The 21336-nt window shown below is 35.1% G+C and overlaps 1 protein-coding gene across 8 annotated transcripts in view; it reads right to left on the bottom strand.

Moving 5' to 3' along the window:
* Positions 1-2462: 2462 nt before the first annotated feature.
* Positions 2463-21336, bottom strand: part of LOC123680079 (protein madd-4) — a 583820-nt gene continuing 564946 nt past the window's right edge. For 3 of the 8 annotated variants that reach the window (XM_045617757.1, XM_045617774.1, XM_045617766.1), the window contains 9 exons: positions 20570-20665; positions 19999-20261; positions 12376-12629; positions 10752-11917; positions 8666-8773; positions 5726-6149; positions 5271-5419; positions 4866-5016; positions 2463-3819 (listed from right to left, as the gene is read on the bottom strand). In XM_045617757.1, coding sequence (XP_045473713.1) covers positions 3713-3819; positions 4866-5016; positions 5271-5419; positions 5726-6149; positions 8666-8773; positions 10752-11917; positions 12376-12629; positions 19999-20261; positions 20570-20665 — 2718 coding nt within the window. In that variant the 3' untranslated portion in view covers positions 2463-3712. The remainder of the gene's footprint in view (positions 3820-4865; positions 5017-5270; positions 5420-5725; positions 6150-8665; positions 8774-10751; positions 11918-12375; positions 12630-19998; positions 20262-20569; positions 20666-21336) is intronic. The other 5 variants (XM_045617782.1, XM_045617789.1, XM_045617798.1 and 2 more) reach the window with 5 other exon arrangements.

Below are 21336 nucleotides of genomic sequence, written 5' to 3'. Positions count from 1 at the left end.
GGAATTTCTGATAGAAAATCTCCAAACTTGTATACTTAACAGGGATGAAGTGTTGGAGAATATGAAGGTTGTCGAAAACAGCCAGTTGCAGGATACTTTCGTTAGGAAGAGATCTAATACCGATGTGAGTTGGTGTAGAGAGAGTGACATATACACTTCGGCAGACTCTCAGTGATTCGAATTTTTCACTCATAAATCAATTGTAATGTCTATGTATGGGTAGAATGTGAAATGTGTTCTTAGTAAATATGTGCGATACTGAAAGTTTGATAATCTTCAATTTGTTTAACAGCACATCTATGTTATAAGCTCTATGCCTAGAACTTATAACACCAGTAAAATTAGGGGAACGGACAAAACTCAACGAAAATTACTTTCGTGGAAGTTTTTGAAACATTCCAAATCTAAAATATTTTACCTGAAGTGTGTTTCTCTTTCGATTTCCTTCCTCCTCTTGCATGGTTTTCTATTATTCTGGTCCTACAAAGGATGTTAGAACCCCACTTATGGTCAAGGTATAGGTATTTTTATTTCTTAGTAGATGTAGATTTAAGGAGGCGGTTTTTTATCACACCGCGACCTTATAGTCGTCATTAGTCATCGCAGTCTACAGCTCGCCCTCCTGTTCCATAGTCAAATGAACTCCAGTATCAGAGATGGCTTCAAGAAGGTTACAACTTCACTTCAACAAGTTTCTTGGCAAAGCAATTTTTGAGATGCTCTCAGTGAGCATCGAATTTGGGCACCCTGTACAATGTTTTTCATTGTATAATGTCAGAATAACAATAAGTAAATGCCAACGGGCGTTTGTCAATATTCTATGAATTTTCTGCTGGACACATTCTATCAGTTTCTGCTACTGAGCGTATGCTACGGAGCAGTCAAAATCTTTGGTAGGAAATTTAATTTATGGTACTACTTTTTGGTATCATGTTGAGTAACTGACATTAGTGACAGTTGTGACAGTGATTTAGGGACGAAATTTAAATTTCAAATATAGCAATAATGGAAACTGGAACATATACGTTTATTAACATTCTGAAATGTTACTCTGAATAAATTTCCCATATATTGAAGAACAAAAAAGTTATAATACCGTAAGCAATCTTGAAATTAAAAATCGATATTCTAACAGATAATTGTCTCTCATCATAATCAAACTTTCAGAAAGGATCCACAGAACCTATTGCTGTCAAGAAAAGTAGCAACCAATCCAGCAGAGAATACTAACGTTACCAAACTGATACCTATCAATGGCGGAGCTACTTACGCTACCGATCTTTTTGCTGAAAGCGCCCAATACACCTACTTATGTTTTCAAACTGATACCTATCAGTAGCGAAGCTACTTACGCTACCGATCTTTCTGCTGAGCGCGCACAATATACCCACTAACGTTACCTATCAGTAGCGGAGCTACTTACATGGGCGCCCGCAGGGGGGGGCCAGGGGGGGCCATGGCCCCCCCTGAGATTTTGATTGCCTCATTTTTCAGCACAAAACCCTCACCATAACCTTCTCAATCCAAAGGGCAAGGAATAACGGAGAGTAATGGATTCACAACAATTTTCCGGTTTTCAGAAACAATCATGGACGCCTTATCGTTTTTCGATAATTTTCATTTTGCCCCCCCTGAGAAAAATTTCTGCGGGCGCCCATGGCTACTTACGCTATCGATCTTTCTGCTGAGCGCGCACAATATACCCACTAACGTTACCAGACTGATGCCTATCAGTAGCGGAGCTACTTACGCTATCGATCTTTCTGCGAACGCGCCCATTCTATCAGTTTCCGCTATGGAGCGGTCGCTCTCTTTGGTAGCGAATTTATTTTATGGTACTTTTTGGGTACATGTTGAGAAACTGACATTAGTGACAGTTGTGATATTGATTTTGGAAGAAAATTTCAATTTCATATAGGTATAGCAATAATGGAAACTGAAACATATACGTTTATTAACATTCTGAAATGTTACTCTGAATAAATTTCCCATATATTAAAGAATAAAAAAGTAATAATAGCGTAAGCAACAGATATAAAATCGATATTATAACAGAAATTTGTCTTTCATCATGATCTAACTTTCAGAAAGGACGCACAGAATCTATTGCTGTCAAGAAAAGTAGCAACCAATCCAGCAGAGAATACTAACGTTACCAAACCGATATCTATCAGTAGCGGAGCTACTTACGCTACCGATTTTTCTGCTGAACGTGCCCATTTAATTAGAAATCAAAACAACTTGATAAGTATTCCCCGAATAAAAGCTACATGGAATTTTGGATAACTCATTTTATCCATACACACAAAGATACATTCAGTGAAATCTGACGGATAGATTCTGAGGTAAAAAAAATAAAAAATGTTTGGGCAGAATGGTATTCCTCAGTTCCCCAAAAATAGAATCAGGTTAATAATATTTTTAGACGATATTTTGATTGAGGATTCAGGAAAAGGCACATATCAACAATAATTTGTATTTTATACAACTTTCATCACATGATCATATTGACAACATGGCGAAATATCTTTATTTATTATTGCAAATTCATAATTTTTACATATCTGAGAAGGAAGCATTTATGCGGTTTCTCAACAATTCACATTTCAAAAATTTCTTTGTTTTCTCAGTAAATATTTCCATAATAGTTCGTTCCAATCCTTAAACACTTTTAAAATCTTCGATTTTTTGGAAAAATATTCAGAATCGGTAGCTTATTGACTACTGATCCTCTTGAACGGCTTATAAATATAAATCTAAATTAATGGTAAGTATGTATGTGCATCTCATGGACAGAAACTTATCTTAAAATCTAATCACGTAATGAGGATACAAAACTGGAACTCTTCATTCATTAATTCTCGATAGAAATAAATAATCAATAAGTCAACTAACTTTTGCTAACAATTTTCTAATCATGTCTAACTTGTTGATTGTTCTAATAGTAATAAAAATTATATTTACATCGAAAAATATTGTCTAAGGAATCATTCGAAAAGTTAAATAGAATGGTAACTTAATGTACAATTATTATTTTTGTCGATGATGATGTTACTTTTGAACTGTTCAACAGAAAAATATGTTATGAATTAATAATAAATTTTATATATTTAAATACATAACGTCTTGGAATGTAGTAGCAATTAAATGAAAAATACTTAACATCAGTCTTAATTTTGTAGCTCTTAGTACAGTAGAGGCATAATAATGGGAAAATGTAGGAAACGAGTAATATTCCTCATAATTCATTTGGTTAAGAATTTTAAAAGAGCATAATAAATCACTTTGCATATTCAGTTAACATAAAGGTATAATCATTTGAATATTCCTCTCGAACAAAGCTGCATCTGTCATGAATTTTTCTCTGACACTATGATAATTCTCGAGATATTGTTACTGTTGAATATTGGTAACCACTAACAGTTCAAACATATTCTTCAACACATTTTATTGATTCAACTAATAGATACTGTAATAATTTTTCCTCATTAATGGGTATTTAGAATTGATGAATTTTCCCATTTCCTACATTTTACCAATGGATTTGCCTAGTTATTCATGTATGGTTACCATACTATAAGCGACATGGCGGCAGAAGCTCGATCATAACGTATTTTGCTACTATTGCCATAGAAATATACAAGTGATATAATTTAATTTAAGGAGAGATTTGTACAAGTAACAGTCATTTGCAATTGAACTAATTTGGTCTCTAATTTTTACACGATTCACAACACTGTTGCGTGTACCAGGAAACATTGCACATGCTCATTGCCTTGACGTTTGGGCAGAATGTGGAATGGTCTTTGCAATCTGTAACTGAAAATTATTTTCAATTCAATGAAGAAATAACTCCAGAGTTTTCCAATAAGAGGTTTCATTTTGATATAAAAAAAATATATTTTGAGAGGAATCAATGTATGTTTATTCAATTGAAAAGAGAAGAATATGCCATTAACGATGAAAATCAATATTTGCCAAATGGCCGCTACGGCTGCAGTTGCAGCACCATACCCTTTTTATAAAAATTTCCATGACCAATTAGGTCATTTGCCGCCATATGTTTTTGGTAACTTTAAAAATTCCATCTTTAAGGTCTTGAATCGATTGTGGATCATTGGTATAGATCTTTCACGTTACCTCAAAAAATAAAATGTAAGGGTGTTAAATCACAAGATCTCGATGGCCAATTGTGATCATCTTTCCGAGAAATAAGACGGCTTGGAAACTTTTCGTTGCTTGTGTGCCACATAGTGGCGTCTTGTTGAAAATTTACGTCGTCCACATAAATATCTTCCAATTGCGGCCCTGAAATATTTTTTTAGTTCTTTCTTCATGGATATTTTCCAAGATCGACGAGAAATCGATAAACCTGAGCCTTCGTCAAAACTACGGGCTTTAGCAGCAATATTCTCATTTGTTCTTGAGCGACGCACATGATTGCTATCTTCACATCATTAGTTTGTCCCAACAGGTCAAATTTTTCCACCAGTTTCACTATTGCTGGCCGAGAAGGTGCTTCACAACGACCCAAAAGAGCTTTAGTTTTTCGAATGGTGTATGCAAAATTATACAATTTTTGTAGTAAATTTTAACAGCTTCAGTGCGTTATCGAGGCTCGTGTCTTCCATTTTTAGTAATGGCGTAGTTTTCACCATTCAAATGTCAAAACATGACAGTTTCAAAAGTAACAGCTGTTCAGACAGCGGGCTTAAAAAATGAACCTCTTATTGGAAAACCTTTCAAAAGAGTAGGTAAAAGAGGCAACCTACAGGGAATTATTATCTTATTTTATACCTACAGGGAATTATGATTTTATTTTATACCTATAGGGAATTATTATCTTAATATTACTTTACACCTACCCGAGTTAGAACACGATGGTCCTACACATGGTTTCATCACAGGAGGTCGTGGAATGTCTTTGCAAGCTGTTCCCGCTGGTTTTTTAGTACCAAACCAAACGCATTGCAGAATTCTGTATTTCACTCCGTGCATTTCACAACCCGCAGCACACTGTGGATGGAAGACATAAACAGTTAAATTGAACGTTGAATAGAATTCATTAAATAATTTCTCCAAAAGATCACACCAATTTTATTATAAGAAGCTTTTAAAATTGAGAGAAAATTGAGAGGCGCTCTTTGAAGATGCATATTTTAGATTGATTATTTTCAATTTTTTTCATTCAATATGAATGAAAAAAAATAATTTTTGGAAAAAGAAGCATCAGATCATGATGCTGGACAATAATTTGTACATTAATTTACCTCAGACCAAGGACCTGCTCTCCATTTTCCAACACACCTATTATTGAAGCACTCTTGCTGTTGGTTAGGCTTGCTGGTTTTATCGCATTTTGATGGACCTAAGACAAGGTTATCCCATGAATAGCATTTGACTACTCTTCTTTGTATAGCTGGAATTGAAAATAAAAATAATTAGTGGTAGAAGTGTCAATCACAAAACCAGCATGAGATTCTTGGTGTTTATATGAAATAACAATTTCAAGATATGTGGAAATTTTCAAGCTGATGTCATCGTTACAACCGTAGAGAATGTAAGAGAAGAATATTGGCAGAGAAATATCTAGTGTATACTAAATATTTCCATAGTTGCATATTATCTAACAGATTTTTGTTTATGCTTGTTTTTCCCTTTTTGCGATAAACTTATAATTATGTGAATGCAAGGTTTTTTATTGAATAGAACTTCAATTACTTACCTTTATGCAACGAGATACACTTTGATTTACTGCAATCACTCCAAGCCTCCACTTTCCATCTTGGACACCCATGTCTATTACATTGCCTCAAGGTATCAGGAGGAATGAGGTTGGCATCGTCGCAAAGGTGACTGTTCACCTCTTGTGTGGTGTTGTGCAACTTCACCATACACTTAGCATCTCTTGTCTGGACACCATTGAAACCGCAAGGTTCTGAACAAGGCGACCAAGGACCAAGAACCCAATCGAAAGTCATATCCTCTGCCCCCTTTCCAAGAACGATCTCTCTACCTGGATCTTCTTCGAATGGGGTGGTGCTGAACAGTTGGTCTGCATTGGCAACGTCTCTAGGAAAATATTCTTCTGAAGTTGATATCATCCGATGACCACGGGAGTTGCCGAACATCTGGAAAGGCCATAGAAGCTATGGTTCCGATTAGTTTCAGTTGTTGAAGAAATATGAAGGAATAATTACACTAGATTCTTAATTCTATGATTAAGGTAAAGTTAAACTGAAGAAATAATTTTTGTCTGCTTGATTCTAATTAGCCATTTATTCCAGTATTATATTTATATTATATTTAATTCAGAAAATAGAAACCACCTCACTAAACAGTGCAAAATTGTAAATATCTTATAGCTATTTTTAAACAATTCTGAGGTATCTTCAAGAGGGATTACCGCCTTATGGTTTTCCACGTATCATTCAAACATTAGATACCCATTAATTTCCCTTTGGCGTTTCTGCTTTAACCAAAATTTGTACGGTGTACGAAGTTGTACCGGGTTTTTCACCATAATTTGACCCCCCCCTTTAACTTTTGTACTGAAAGAGGTACAAAAAAATGTTTTCTACAAAAGTCTCACGAAATCGACTATTGTTTTTTAAAATGATTTCACAAAACGAAATATATACAGGGTGTGCAACATATTGATTGCAACTTCATTTTTTCAAACGGATCACCCTGTATATTTTTCTATATTTGACTAGCTCTTTTTCCCATGATTTCGAATTAATAACATATGTTTGGCCTATCTCTCTTATTCTGAGTACCACAGAGCTTCAAATTTCAAGAACCACCTGTCAAGCTAAGTGATCAGTTTTCAAGTGGAAGAGTGCGATAATACAAAATGCCTTTTTTGAGTTGCCATATATGACATACGTTTGTCATTGAATGAAACTATTCATCGAATATACACTATAGAAGCGGAAAAATTTGAAATATTTTCACTTCATGCATGTGAAGAACAATAAAAATTAGAAAGCTACAAGGAGAGAATATATAGAGTTGCATCCAAATCATCCAATTCCAATTTTTAGTGAGAAACGTATGTCATATCGTTGCCAACGAGATAACTCAAAAAAGGAGTTTTTGAGTTATTGCAGCCTACCGCTTGAAAACTGATTACTGAGCATGCCAGGTGGTTCTTAAAATTTGAAACTCTGTGGTACTCAGAATAAGAGAGATAGACCAGACATATGTTATATATTCGAAGTCAGCTAGTCAAATATAGAAGAATATACAGGGTGTTCCATTTGAAAAAATGAAGTTGATATCAATATGTTGCCCACTCTGTATATATTTCGTTTTGTGAAATCATTTTAGAAAACACTAGTAAATTTCGTGAAACTTTTGTTGAAAAAATTTTTTTGTACCTCTTCTAGTAACAAAGTTAAAGGGGGGGGTCAAATTATGGTGAAAAACCCGGTACATTCATTTTATCTTCTTTTTCTTTGCGAAACATTAAGTAGGAAAGAGTAGGTACTGTACGACGGTCGATTTCTTCAAAAAATAATTTTTTCCTCTTTCCTAATGATTTATTGTAGTTTTTTCTTCACGGATATTTTGAAAATATATCACTGCTTTGTACATTGACCAAATCATATATTCTTTTGGGAAAAACGAAAAGTTACCAACAACTTTCTTTTTATTCGCAAATTTGTAATATTGTCAATAAAGATTATTGTTTAAAAAAATTATATGAAAATCCTATAAAAATCGATGGTATAAAAGGAAAAATCTATATTTTCGTTTTGAACAGAGCAGTCGCGTGGTGGTATTCCCTTTTAAGCTGCCTACACACGTACCGGTGATTTGTCGATCAGAACTGTCGATTTGGTATGATGAAGAAAATCTGAAATGCGCAACGACAAGATTTTTTTCCAAAATTTTCAAGCTATCTTCAATGAATTTCGCACAAAAGTTACCAGATTGCGGATTCATTTTCATTCTGTGTGTAAATGACTTGATCGATTCTTTCAATTTTTGGAAAAAACCTCGGTATGGCCGTCTAGAATAAACGCACTATTCTTTTTCAAAAAAAAAATATATATATAGTTTTTGTTTAATATCACTTTGAAATTTGAAAGGTTTTTCTATCGTATCTCACTGTTTATTTCAATCTGCCATACGAAGGTTTCTCCCAAAAATCGAAATAATTTGCGCACATAATCAAAATCAGATCCGCAACTTCAAGGGTAAAAATCGCCATGATAATAGCCAACCTTCTTAAAGGAGACGGCACATAAAGAAGAAGAATCAAAATCAATCTGTACTGAAGAACCTAGTGAGAAAGGTAGTCTATACCCTTAAATGTCTTTGAATGAAATATAAAATTTTATAACAGTACCTAATAATAATAATCAAAACCTTCTGAGCATATTCGAAAAGTTTGAACGTAAAAAATCGTCTTGAAAACGGCTATATTTTTCTAAATACTTGATGTAATTAATAAATATAAGGCTGCATATAAACTTTGGAACTTTGATTTGACTTATGTCCCTACTTTTCCAAGAATTTTTGTCCTACTATTACAATCGATGAATCTTCATATCGAAATAAAATTCTCCGGTAAACAAAACTGAGAAACATAAAATGTAATTCGAGAGCGAATCAAACAGAAGTGTATAATGTAAACATCTAAGAGACAAATCCTTACCTGTAAATTATAAACGAGACTCTGAAAATGAGGCATCGGCCTCGAACCAGAGCTGGAGCTGCCTCCAGCTGGTTTTAATGATTCAGAGGATGAGGATAAAAGGCGATCCTTGCAGCGTTAACAGGAAAGCGTGAAATGTTAGTTATTTCGTCAGTTTGCAGAATTATTACAAGAAAGAAGAATTAACAAGCCTCCGGATGGAGATCTCTCCAAGTTTTAACTGTCTTGAGAAAACTATCTGGATAAACTTGGAGCTGCGAACGAGGCTATAGAGATAGATTTCCGACATGTGTTTAAGCATTGCCGCAGGCTTTGAAATGGGTAAGAACATTCCGAGTTCATGTAATTTACCGAAGAGTGACAAGGATACAAACAGAAGTTTTAATCCATTTTTGGCAAGCGCGAATGGAAACTTCGCGATTTATAATTTCTCCTTAATAAGATAAGACTTGGTGCATTCAAACAATATGATGTTGTTTCTTTGATTAAGTTTTAGCCATAAATACGGAATAGCTCAGCCATTAGCTGTTAAGTTCTGCGCTACTGGATGTCCCAAATTTGATGCTAACTGAGAGCATTTTGAGAACTATAAAACGAAAAAATCTTCAAGATTTCCGATTTTTTTTTCGAAAGAATATCTTCTTTCTTCTTTCTCGAGTTAATGGGCGATTCTGAAAAAAGAGTGTTTCAAATATTTTGCTATATCTTGGTTTCTGTTCGAGCTTTTCGAAAAATTCAAAAACATTTTTTTCCAGAAACTTTTGGGGTTTATATTATACTAATACCATATGAATTAATTAACGTTTTAGAGGAGAGTTGGTAATTTTAAATGATACACCCTATATCTACAAGGTGTTTCATCATAAACTGAACAATTATATATAGTTGTGTAGATCATACCGGGAGGATTACTTTTGCCTTATGACATCTTACCTGTTTTCGAAGCATAAGCGAGATACAGGGCAATATTCTATTGAGTGTTGTCGGTTATGTACAACCTTACGATTTCTGGTCAAATCAGACAATTTGTGCTCAATTCAAAAGAGGTGAAGAACTTTAAAAAAAAGTTAAAAATGGCAAAAAACCTCAAATTTTTTTTTCGGTCTCGAAATTGAATTTCATTTTCTGAATGAATTCGATTTTATAAGAATTTCTGTAAAAAAATGTTTTCATAAATCGAACAATAATTTTTTCACATGTCTTCAGCGAAAAAAATCAATTCACTGGAAATTGTTGGAATGTTCGACGATTGTATTTTTTTCATGCATAACGCGAATATGAAAACATAATCCAAAAATATCGAACCGTTTCTTCATTGAAGCCCTCCAAATTGCTCGTTCGGTTTTCTAACATGATTGAAAAAAAAAACTTTTTGGGCTATGAGAGCCAACATTTTGAAATTGAGCTGTCAAAAATATTCCAGATGGTAATATAAAGTTATCACAAAAAAAAATTCACATTAATTTCAATGAACCTCCTCGAACTCTCGACCTTGAGAGGTAGTATTACCTGTGGAATGTAAATTTGAACTTAATTTAATTATCCAAGGAAAATAATGGTTTCGATGAAGGGACCGTTTTTCAAAAAAGTACAATCGTGAAAAATTTCAGGTAAAATTTGTTTTTCGCTGTACCTATGTCGCTATGTCAAAAAAAATCCTAGAAAATTGAGTTCATTCAGAAAATGAAATTGAATTTGTAAATAAAAAAAACACGAACATTGCGGGTTTCCGCCATTTTGAAAATTTTTCTTCAGAGTTCTCCACCTTTTCTAAATTGGGAATTCAAAAATACTCTGATATCACCAGAAATTGTAACTTCCAAGGTTATACATAACTAACCACACCCAATAGAATATTGCTCAGAAATGATGGTGAACCCTTCTGTATCTTGCTTATATTTCGGAAACGAGGTATATATGCCATAAGGCAAAAATTATTATCGCAGTGCCATCTTCAGGACTAAATATGTTTGTTCGGTTTATGATGAAACAACCTTATATAACTTGATTGCTATTATAAAATAGACACAAAACGAATTAAATATTTTAGTTCTATCTATTATTTGAGCTTGAAACTGAGTCTTACCTGTTCGTTGTTCTCTGTGTTCTGGCTACTGGTACTTTGTGGAGGCAGAGCATTCAGTTGATTTTTATCTAAAGTTAGCGACGGTAGTGTAGGCGTGAATAACTTCGGTTTACTAGACTTCTTCTTCTGTCCATCCGGCCGCTGTTCATGACTCTGATCATCGCTATTAAAAACCATCTCGTCTCTGTTATGATTAACATTAGGCAGAAGATCATTACGATGCTTATAACCCTTTTGGATCTCTTCAGATGTTGGAAATTCCCCGGGTTTAGGCCTAACGGAAATCTGAATGTTAGCAGAAGACTTCCCTGCGATGCAGGTATAGGAACCACTCTCCCTCAAGGACAAATTCTGTATCCTCAAAGCCCCCTTTTTCGATGTCTTGAATTTTTTAGATTTCGGCAGTGGTATCTTGTCTTTTAACCAGGCGATTTTGCTTCTGTCGAACCTTTTTACTGGACACTTTACCTTTACCGTCGTTCCCAAGAAAACCGTGGCTGCTCCACCAACAGTCAGCGAGATTTTTTTCTGTTTGATGTTGTGTTGGATGAAGGTGTTGTTTGAAGCGAAGATTTTGGGTTTGTCCGTTTCAATGACGCAGCTCTTGGTGTTGCATGGTTTCTTCTCTGGTGGTTTTGGGGATGGACACATATTCTGAGGCCGACTAACTGTGTGGTTTTGGGCCATGGTTTGCTTGCACTCCACTTTCCTGTTTTTTTCTCCACCATCGCAAGATTTCGTACACCTAGACCATTCGGACACTACCCATCTGACTGGACAGTCCAAGACGTTACAGTATTGCCTATCTGGTGGTGGTGGTTGAGGACAATTATTGTTCGGTACAACGATGGTGTTTCTGCCTCCTTGCGTTACTTCATGGATGCAATTGACCTCTCTGGTCTGAAGGCCCAATCCGCAGTTTTGAGTGCAAGGTGAGAATTCACTGTAATTCCATTTGGGAGGACACGGTATATCGTTGCAGATCCTCTTCAGGATTTCGGGTTTCGTTTCCATTGGGCAGAGATAAGGTGATGTCACTTTTCCGGTATCTTCTCGAATGCAATTCACTATTAGCTCTTGCATGCCTCCAAGGCAAGTAGCGCTGCAGTGTGTGTAGCCTTGTTCTTTCCAGGCATAGGTTTTTCCAGGTGAACCTAGAATGTCTCCTAATAAATGATTTAAATTAACGAAATGTTCAATGTGTTTTTGGTTTCAGATAGTATGCTGCTTATTTTGGATATCTATTGATTATGATACTAGTACTAGTAGGTAGTTGAGAATTTCTGCATTTAATTTCGGATGGAATTTATTGCTCGAAGCATCAGAAAAGCTAGATAGAGTAAAAAGTGTATAATGAATATATCATGATGAATAATTATTATTGAATAATCAGTATAACACTAGGAACAGCACATAGAACTGATTAGAAAAATGAAACTAGATAGATATGAAGCAATCTTATGTTAGGAGAACTTATATGATTATATGCCATATAATAGCATAAGTATGCAGCATAATCAATGGATTAATCAATTGAAAACACTATTGCTTCAGAGGTATTATGGTTTACCTAACACTGAATAAAGTTAAAAAAAAATGATTGGGACATCGGAAAAATATTTACCTCCAGCCACTTTGAATTCCCTATAAGGATCATCTTTGATCGTGTCTACTGCAATTTCCATACCGATTTTTTCGGCAGTGCAGGGTCCCATGTAGCATTTCTCTATTTCAATTGGTTTTGGAGTACCACATTTATGATCTGGTAATTTGGCGATGGTTCTCGAGAATTCTAGGAAAATTTTGCAGTGTACCTCTCTTTTTCTCACACCTTCACCACAGCTGACACTGCAAGGCCCCCATTGGTCGGGTACAAATCTGAAATATGAAATGAAATGAGTGTTTGGCAGGAATATCTTTGGACATGCAGTTTTTGAATTTCGCAGAGAGATTCTTCAGGACATCTTTAGGCATACAGATTCCAATAATGAATAAATAAGTTACTTCAACGGGTTATGCCATCTATCGATTAATATCGAATATTTGAAACTGATAATTGATATAATGTAGTGAAAAAAATTCCATTATTTTTGCATGAAAAACAAGGCAATAATTACCAAAGTTAGAAAGATCTGATTTAGGTCAAATATGCGCCATTTTGTTTGATAACTTGTTGCTATTTATCATTAGGCCTCTCTCATAGAAGCCCCCGTCCCTATTGGCAAAAAATTGAAACAGTCGATTTGAATCAGCCTCTGTTGAAGCGAATTTTTACTAGCAAAATTGTTCTATATAAACAGGAACAGATAAAATACTTGGCGTCAGGTCGGACGATAAAGTGGATGCATAAGAACCTCCTAACCAATCTCCTGGAGCTTCTGGCGAGTTTCTATCAATGTGTGCAAAATCTTCTGGGCCGACAATCCTAGGCTTGACCACCATTTCCGCCGGCTCACCGCTTTTCGACCACGACCGTTTTCGCTTGACGTTGTCGTAAGTGATCTACTTTTCATCCCCAGTCACCAATCGCTTTAAAAGTGGGTAGTTTCTTGCGATTCAGCAGCGATTCGTAAAGGAAAATTCGGACCACGAGGTTTTTTTTTTGCGTTAACTCATGTGGTACCCACACTAGCCTTATGCGAATGGTCCAAACGCTTTTTTGTTCAATTTTTAGCTCTTGGGAAATTGTAACAGTGCTTACATGATGATCGGACTTGAAAATGGCCATGATTTTATCTACATTTTCGTCAATTGGCTAATCATAAAACTGAGAGATACAGATTGAAAAAATGATGGATATCTTTTCACTACATATAATATACATAGAACTGAGACAATACAACTATTCCAAACAAATTTAGTGGTATGTTATATTGTTTCGTATCAATTAATCCTTAATATTTTACGTGAAAACTTCGGTTTGTTTTCAAGCTAACCTCAAAAATAGAAATATCGAGTAAAATTAGGTACTCGATATCTTCGAAAATATTAGATCTAAATGCCTATTAATTATGAGTGGTTCTTTTAATTTGAACCAAAACATTATCCATGGCTAATTCTGAACTTATGAATATGATTCAAAACGGAAGTAAACCTCTGGTGTTGTACGAAAAAATGGGAATATTAGGAATTGGGAAAATAGCGTGTTAATTCAGCTGCACAAGCGGATGTGTCAGATGTTGCCAAGTGCCTCATAAACTTAAGACTGTGCTTATTAACAGTTTGTGCTTTATTGGAAAGTTAAGGACCTACTAAATATATTGATCTGGTACATGATACTACAAAAACTGCTTCATTAAAGAACGGGCTACAGACTCCTCAGAGGAGCTAATTACGTTCAAATCTATAAAGCAATCTCCGTTGTTTCATGAGAACTTGTGCTAATTGTAGGAAGTCAACCAAACGGAAGTTTATACAATTCGAATCATCTATATGGGTCGAAATAGAAAATTATGTCAATTGTTCTTGATTGGATATCTTTTCACATTCATTTCATTATCAACGAACAATTTTTTCTGTCGACTTCAACAAGAGAACTATTATAATGAAACCATGAGGTAACATTGAAGACTATTTTGAATTAATGCCATCAAGACAATAAAATATTGAACGTTTTTATTTTATCATATCTCATTCATTGGGTTTCTAAATATTTTCTTGAAATAAAAAGAATTAATGAGATGAAATACAAAATACAAATTTCACATATTTTTCATCGCTAAATAACTCACTACTTAAAAAAAAGGAAAATATGAATGTAAATAAATTTCAATCAATATTCAGCGGCGCGATTTGAACCCTACAAAATCAGAATAAGAATTACAAAAATTGATAACTCCGAAGCTATGGATGCTAGGGCTTGGAGAATTATTATGGCAATATAGTTGTTCAATTTTGATTATTATAGGCTGATGATTTTCTAAGATTTTAATTCCGATTTATAGTAGATCGTGATTTCGAACCAGAAGGATCAAAATCGCATTGAGAAATAGATTTTTTTTACAGAATTTCATGGAATTAGCTCTTCAAGTGTTCGGAAGAAGGTCTGGATGACGTATATATAGATTTTTCATTCGAGTTTTGGATTTTATATCACCCAAATCATAAAATTGTGAAAGTTTCGAGGGAAGGAATTAATTTTTATTTCCTAATGTCAAAGATTCATTATTAGAAATAATCAACCTTGAATATATGATTTTTCAAGTAACACTACATATTAATTTTCACAGTTTAGACTCGAAATTTATAAAATATCAACAAATGTAATCACATAAATTGTTCAAAGGAGTCTTCTCGACGAAGGCAATCTAATATTTAAAATTTTGAAATCGTATTTCCTGACAGATAGTCTGATATCAATAATATTCAACAATGAATGTTTTGGAACAATGAAGTCATAATTTTAATACTTTTATTAGAGGAGAATCCTTTGAACTTTATTATTTAAAATAATCATATTGATTATAGTTATCTACTACCAACCGAAAGAAGAAAATGTAATTCTCGAAGATTGTTATTTTGATTGTGAACGATGATTTGCATATACAATTCACAGAAGAGTAAGAAAGAAGATCTATGACTTCACCTGTTGAGATTGCTACCTCTGTATACGTTTTCAGATTATCTTTCCTTGCAGTTAGCGTACGATTTTCTCAAATGCATGTTAGAGAAATGAATATACAAGTACTTAATAAGTTTGAAAATTCAATAAGTTTCAGATATAAATCTAGAATTTTCAAACTTATGATGAGGAAAGATTTAAAAAAAAAATACAAAGTTTCCGAAATGTTTTTTCTTTCAATTGGTTTCAATATTTGTATTTGAAATTGTACTTCTAGACAAAAAATATATATCAAAAAGAACTATCAAATAGTGAAGGTTTTGGCAACATGCTCTCATATTTTGATACTCCTAAATTGTTTCCCAACATTCTGATTATCTGCACCAATTTACACATAGAGATAAATTTATACAAGTTACGACACCTCACTCTACGTTTCGTTGACCAGTAGCAACGCGATGTAACCAAAACTGAACCTCAAAGGGGCGCATATCTACATCACCACGGACAGCCAAACCACGCTGAGATCCCTGGAATCGTGCTGTCAGGGGTCTCTGCTGACTTGGGAGTGCCTTAACACCATAAAGCAACTGGCCAGAGGGAATAAGGTGACTCTACTATGGGTACCAGGGCACTGTGGGGTTGAAGGAAATGAGAGAGCAGAAGAGCTTGCAAAAAGTGCATCAAGGTTAAGACCTGCTGGACCTGAGCCTTTCTGTGGGATAGGAAAAGACCAATACAAAGCTGCGGTCCAGCTATGGGAGTTGAACAGTAGGACAATCCACTGGACTAACACTCCTAGACTTGCTCAGACAAAGAAATTCGTGAAGATTTCACCTACTTACACCAGACGGCTCCTGAAGCTGTCGCGAGCGGAGCTTCGGGTGATGGTGGGACTGCTGACGGGGCACTGTCGGTACAAACATCATTTGTACCGTATGGGTAAGTCAGCAGACGAGATTTGCAGGCTCTGTGGATCGGAAGTAGAAACGGCTGAACACTTGATATGCAAGTGTCCAGAGCTGGCTGGCCTAAGAACCATTCACATGGGCAAGCCGGTCCTGGATACCAGAGAGGTAATGGCCAAGGCCCCTAGGGAGGTTGTCAATTTTATTAACGTCGTTGACGACCTCCCTGGGTTTCTTATGAATGAGTAGGGTAGTGAACAAAAGATCTGCATGGTCGCAGTTCCCGGAAGGCTTACCGAAGCAAAACGACCCCAGTTCAAATAATAATAACCAAAACTGAATCTCCATTCAATTTTCAGATAGCTCTCTGATTGATATTTAATCCAGGACCAAAATAGTGGGGTAGGAAAAAATTATCCTATCAGCAAGTAGTGGAACAGGCCCTTAATATTTTTGGAAATAGGTCACTGCTACATCACTGCTTTTATTGATACTCATTCAATTTTCCCAACACAAAAAAACATGGACAACTTTAGATTACAGCATCTCATGGATTTCCAGGAAATTTATAAATTCATTCAATTCCGAGAACCTCTTCCTACATAAATGTCGGATGCTGAACTTCAAAGTATTGATAGGGAAAGAAAGTTTTCCTAGAGAGTAACAGAGTAGCAGTAGGGACACTGTGACTTGGAATTGTAATAATCGGGTTGTTCCAGAAGAATCCTTCATGCTATGAAAGTTTGTCTACTCCTCTCGAACTTTTAACGATGTTCAGAACTTTATTCGCACCGTCATGAATATAATAGAGTCTGAGAGCAAAACATTCATAAATAATAACAATGTTCCGATCTTGCAGTTGATTGGCACAGAGTTTTCTGACATAGAAGAGGTTTTTAGTTTTGACATAATGTTTGAAAGAAGAAAACGTAAAATTGGATCTGTCTTGGTGGAAATTTTATTTTTCATAGGAGATGAAGATGAATTTCGGTTTACACAATTTTCAATAGAATGGAAACAATATGTTCGACAAAAGTGGTGACGCTTTGTTAGCTTTGCTACAAAATAACCACGCTCCAATATGGATGTTGAGGTGTATAAGGCAGGAACCACTAAGTTCTCAACTCATCATTTCATCAGTGGCCCTGGGAAGAAAGACCTCAATACCGAGAGGGGAAACCATTGAAATTGGTTATGAACGCCCGCCAAACAAGAAATATGCTAACGATTATTTGTTTAAAAGATTTTTTCGAAATTAAAGACGTAATTCCGCATATTTTGAAAATGTTGATCGACTTTTTAAGTTAGTCGGATTTTGCCCATTAATGATCTCAATAGCTATTTTGTGTGGCAGTTACCGCCTGAGTTGTTTCCTATTGTTTGAGACCTGGCTCGAAATTCTAAAAATACAAACATTGTGCAGAAGTGATAGAGCGATCTGTTTGGTAAACGAGTGCTCAAAAAAACGAGGTAACAAGGCCGTAGTACAAGGACTCTCCTTTCTTAGGGGTGGATCCAGAATCTCTTGAATTTTTCTCTGATTTAATTACATTCTTGAATATCTTAAAAATTATGGATTTTGAAGAAACGATAAAAATTAATTTAATTTTTTTAAATGAATGAGTATTCTTATAGCGACTATAGATTATCTCTAATTTCTTCCTCTTTGCTTATTTCTTACAGTCTCATGGATCGATGAGGCTATAACTTGAGAACCATTAGAAATAGAAAAAAAAATATATAAGAATATTGTGTCTTAAACTTTCATTTTATGGTGAGTATTCATGAGGAAGCTACAAACAAAAAATATATTTTTTTCTTTGCATCTTTTCACTATTGCGGAATCTGGGAAAATGGTTAATGAACAAACTATTTTATGCATGAGAAAAATCTATGTTTGAATTCAATGAATGAAATTTGAAAAAATACTTCCAGTACAAGTTCAGTTCAAGTTAAGGACTAGGTACTTCCCAAAGCAAATTGAATTGAATTTTTCTACTTCTCGTTTGGTTGACTTCTCAAAAAAACAAGAAAATTATGTGTAGTCAATTCAAGAAAATAGTCAAGTTTAAACTGGAAAAACGTCCTTCAATACCTCAAATACACCCAACCGCAGACAAAGTAAACATTGTATCTTCTGTAATAAATAGATTATTGGTGAAAATTGCGGAAGTGTGATGTAACCAGTGAATGCTTGCTTTTACATGGAGAAAAGAATGTATAAAAGTGTATAGTTCAAATGATATGAGGGTTGAAGAGTGACCTTTTCATAATTATCGATAAAACAATTCATTTAATGGAGTACATAGTAAAATACATAGCCTGGTGTGCAAATATCACTTGTAAAAAATCTTATTAGGAATCGCAGTCCATGTTTATTTATTTCTGAAAACTTATACTGTTTTGCTCCTCGAGTGTCTCACCAAATAAACAAAATTCTATTATTTAGAGTGAACTGTTGTTCAAAGGTTGAAGGGTTAGGTTTTCCGGGTTCACAATAACAATATGTCCATCCATTGTTATTATTCGGTTTAAAAAGAGATCAATTTTGAACAGAGAAAGCAGAGATGTGCAAATGACAGTTGAGGTCGAAAAGTGATGAGACTGGCAACGCTGCGCCATTGTCTCGAGTATCAGCACCCTCCAATAGCTCAGTATGAGTTTGAACTCCTTCCATTAACTATGAAATTTTTGTGACTTGTATCAGCCAAGTTCTGCTTTGGTTGTACGTCACAAAAGTTAAAATTTTATCCCGAGCTCAAGATTTTAGCAAGCATAAATCATTTTTGATTGGCGAAGAACACGTTGATTGATGAATTGAAGATCAAATCGATGCTGATTCATTTTTTTCACTCAATAGGATTCGTCCACAAAGAATTTGTTTCTCCATGATAAACTGTCAACCAAGTATTTCATAATCACATATTTGAAAGGCTCAAAGAAAGGGCCATTTGCTTGAGATTGCATGAAAACTTCTCATAAAACAATGCCCTCCACAACAGAATTTTTGACCTCCAAATGCATTCCTATTGTGCTCCAGCCTCTTTTTCACTTAACCTCGGTCCTTGTAACTCCTCCTTCTCCTAAACTGAAAAAAGCTCTCAAAGGGAGTCAATTCGGAACCAAGAGAGTGCAACGTACATACTGAAGACCATACCAGTTGAAGACTTTCACCAATAGTGGGAACAACGTCTCCATCTTGGAACTACCTTGAAGGGAATAATATGAAAAATCAGTTACATATTTTGTCTAATTGATATAATTGCAATCTTATCCACCCCAACAGATAACAATTGAATCTTTCCTATCCCGACTGTATCTAGATCTATAGGGGTCTCAGAAGTTGAAAGTTTTTGAGAAAATAACGGCTGTGTTCCCAGTATGTTACTCATTCAGACATAATTTTCTTGGTTACATTTGTAGTTGCTTTATCAGGTCATGATCACCATATTGTGAGAAGCTGCATATCTTTCCTCTTTGGGGATGAGTTCATTCACCTCTTTCATTTGGTTTTCGGTTGATCTCTAAATATGTTTCATAAGGCCACAAAAGTCGTATTTCTGTATATTACATTGATCTCTAGTCGAATGAACTGAAAAAAATCCTCAACCCTCAACATCATAACAAATTGTCGTATGAATGGAAATGTACAATGACGAAAGTGTCAGCCAAGGTACTCAGCTGCAACGATTCTACGCATGAATAATGCAACTATATACATTTAGTGAAATGACATCTATAAGCAATATTCTTTAGACAACTTTCACGTTATACTCACGTAGTTTCAGAGGGCACGATTGCATCCCCCACCAGTTTTTCCGGTAGGGGAGGAGGTGGATAGGGTTGAATCAATGGTTGATGATATGGTAGGACTGAGAAGTCTTCACCGGAATCTCCACTGAACGGACACTGGATACCTGTCGAGCAGGGCTTGGTGTCAGTGGGCTTCAACAGAGGATCGCATTTGGTACTCAGCTTTTCTTTGTCGTCACGACATTCCACCAGGCGGATTTGTACTCCTTCACCACACGATACTGAACACTGAAAAAAATGCATGGTTGAGATTGCTTCGACTATTCGTTTAAAGGTGAAGATAGAGGTGTGAACCTCTTATGATCGTACATCTAAGAAGTTGCAATCATAAAATATCCCTTTCCAAAAAAGAATTGACTTAAAATTATAGAATGTTTTGGCTGAACTGTTTTATGTGGGCATGGGTCCATACATTTGTCAGATGTTCTATGGACTATGGAATTGGATATGCAGGTTTTCAATGAGAATAATTCATTTGGAATTATCTATATATTATGAAATAGGGACTATGTTAGCAGGATAAGATAAGTACTTACACCAGACCAGCTAGAAGAATGCCACGTGGGACATTCGAATTGGTTGCAAGATTCCTGGAACCTTGGTTTGAGACCAAAACACTTCATTTCGTTAACCTGAAACATTTGAATGCCGAAATTAGATTTCTTTAGTTTTTTTTTTAGCTTGAATAGGAAGTTATTTCGATGAAACACAATGGAAATCAAAGAAATATTACACGAAGATTAGAACTTTTGCAACGATTTTGCACGCTTCATTCCATGTTACGCTACTGGAATTTCTGAAGACGCGGTAATTTGTCAATTAATCGTATCATATCGTGTACCATCGGTCGGAACGCAGATGCGCGGATTTAGAGAGAATCTTCTGAAAGATTTTCAATGATTATTGAGACTTCAGCAAGAATACGTAGGTACCTAAGATTTAGATTTCAGTCATTATTAATTTAATTTGAGACTCGGAATCTGATTTATCGGCGAGAATTGTGTCGGGATTCTCGGTAAGTGTTGACATGAATATTTGTATTCAACAAGTAATAATCTCACCAGAACGAATCAATTGAATTTGAAACAGTAGTTTTTTTTTTAGAGTCATCCATCTTGTCGAAACGTATTTCAGGTTTGGTAGAATTCTTTTTGTGTCAAATAATGCCAGCAAAACTCCTTCTCAGGTTTATTTGATAATGAATGTAATGATTTCTTTGTAATTTCTTGGTTAGAAATCCGAGAAGGAGTTGTAAATTCAGTTAACATATTCTGATATCGTTGTCCATTTTCTCAAAGCACCT

This window comes from Harmonia axyridis, chromosome 1, assembly GCF_914767665.1.
Source record: "Harmonia axyridis chromosome 1, icHarAxyr1.1, whole genome shotgun sequence".
NCBI lineage: Eukaryota > Metazoa > Arthropoda > Insecta > Coleoptera > Coccinellidae > Harmonia > Harmonia axyridis.
This window is presented reverse-complemented; position numbering and strand designations above follow the sequence as displayed.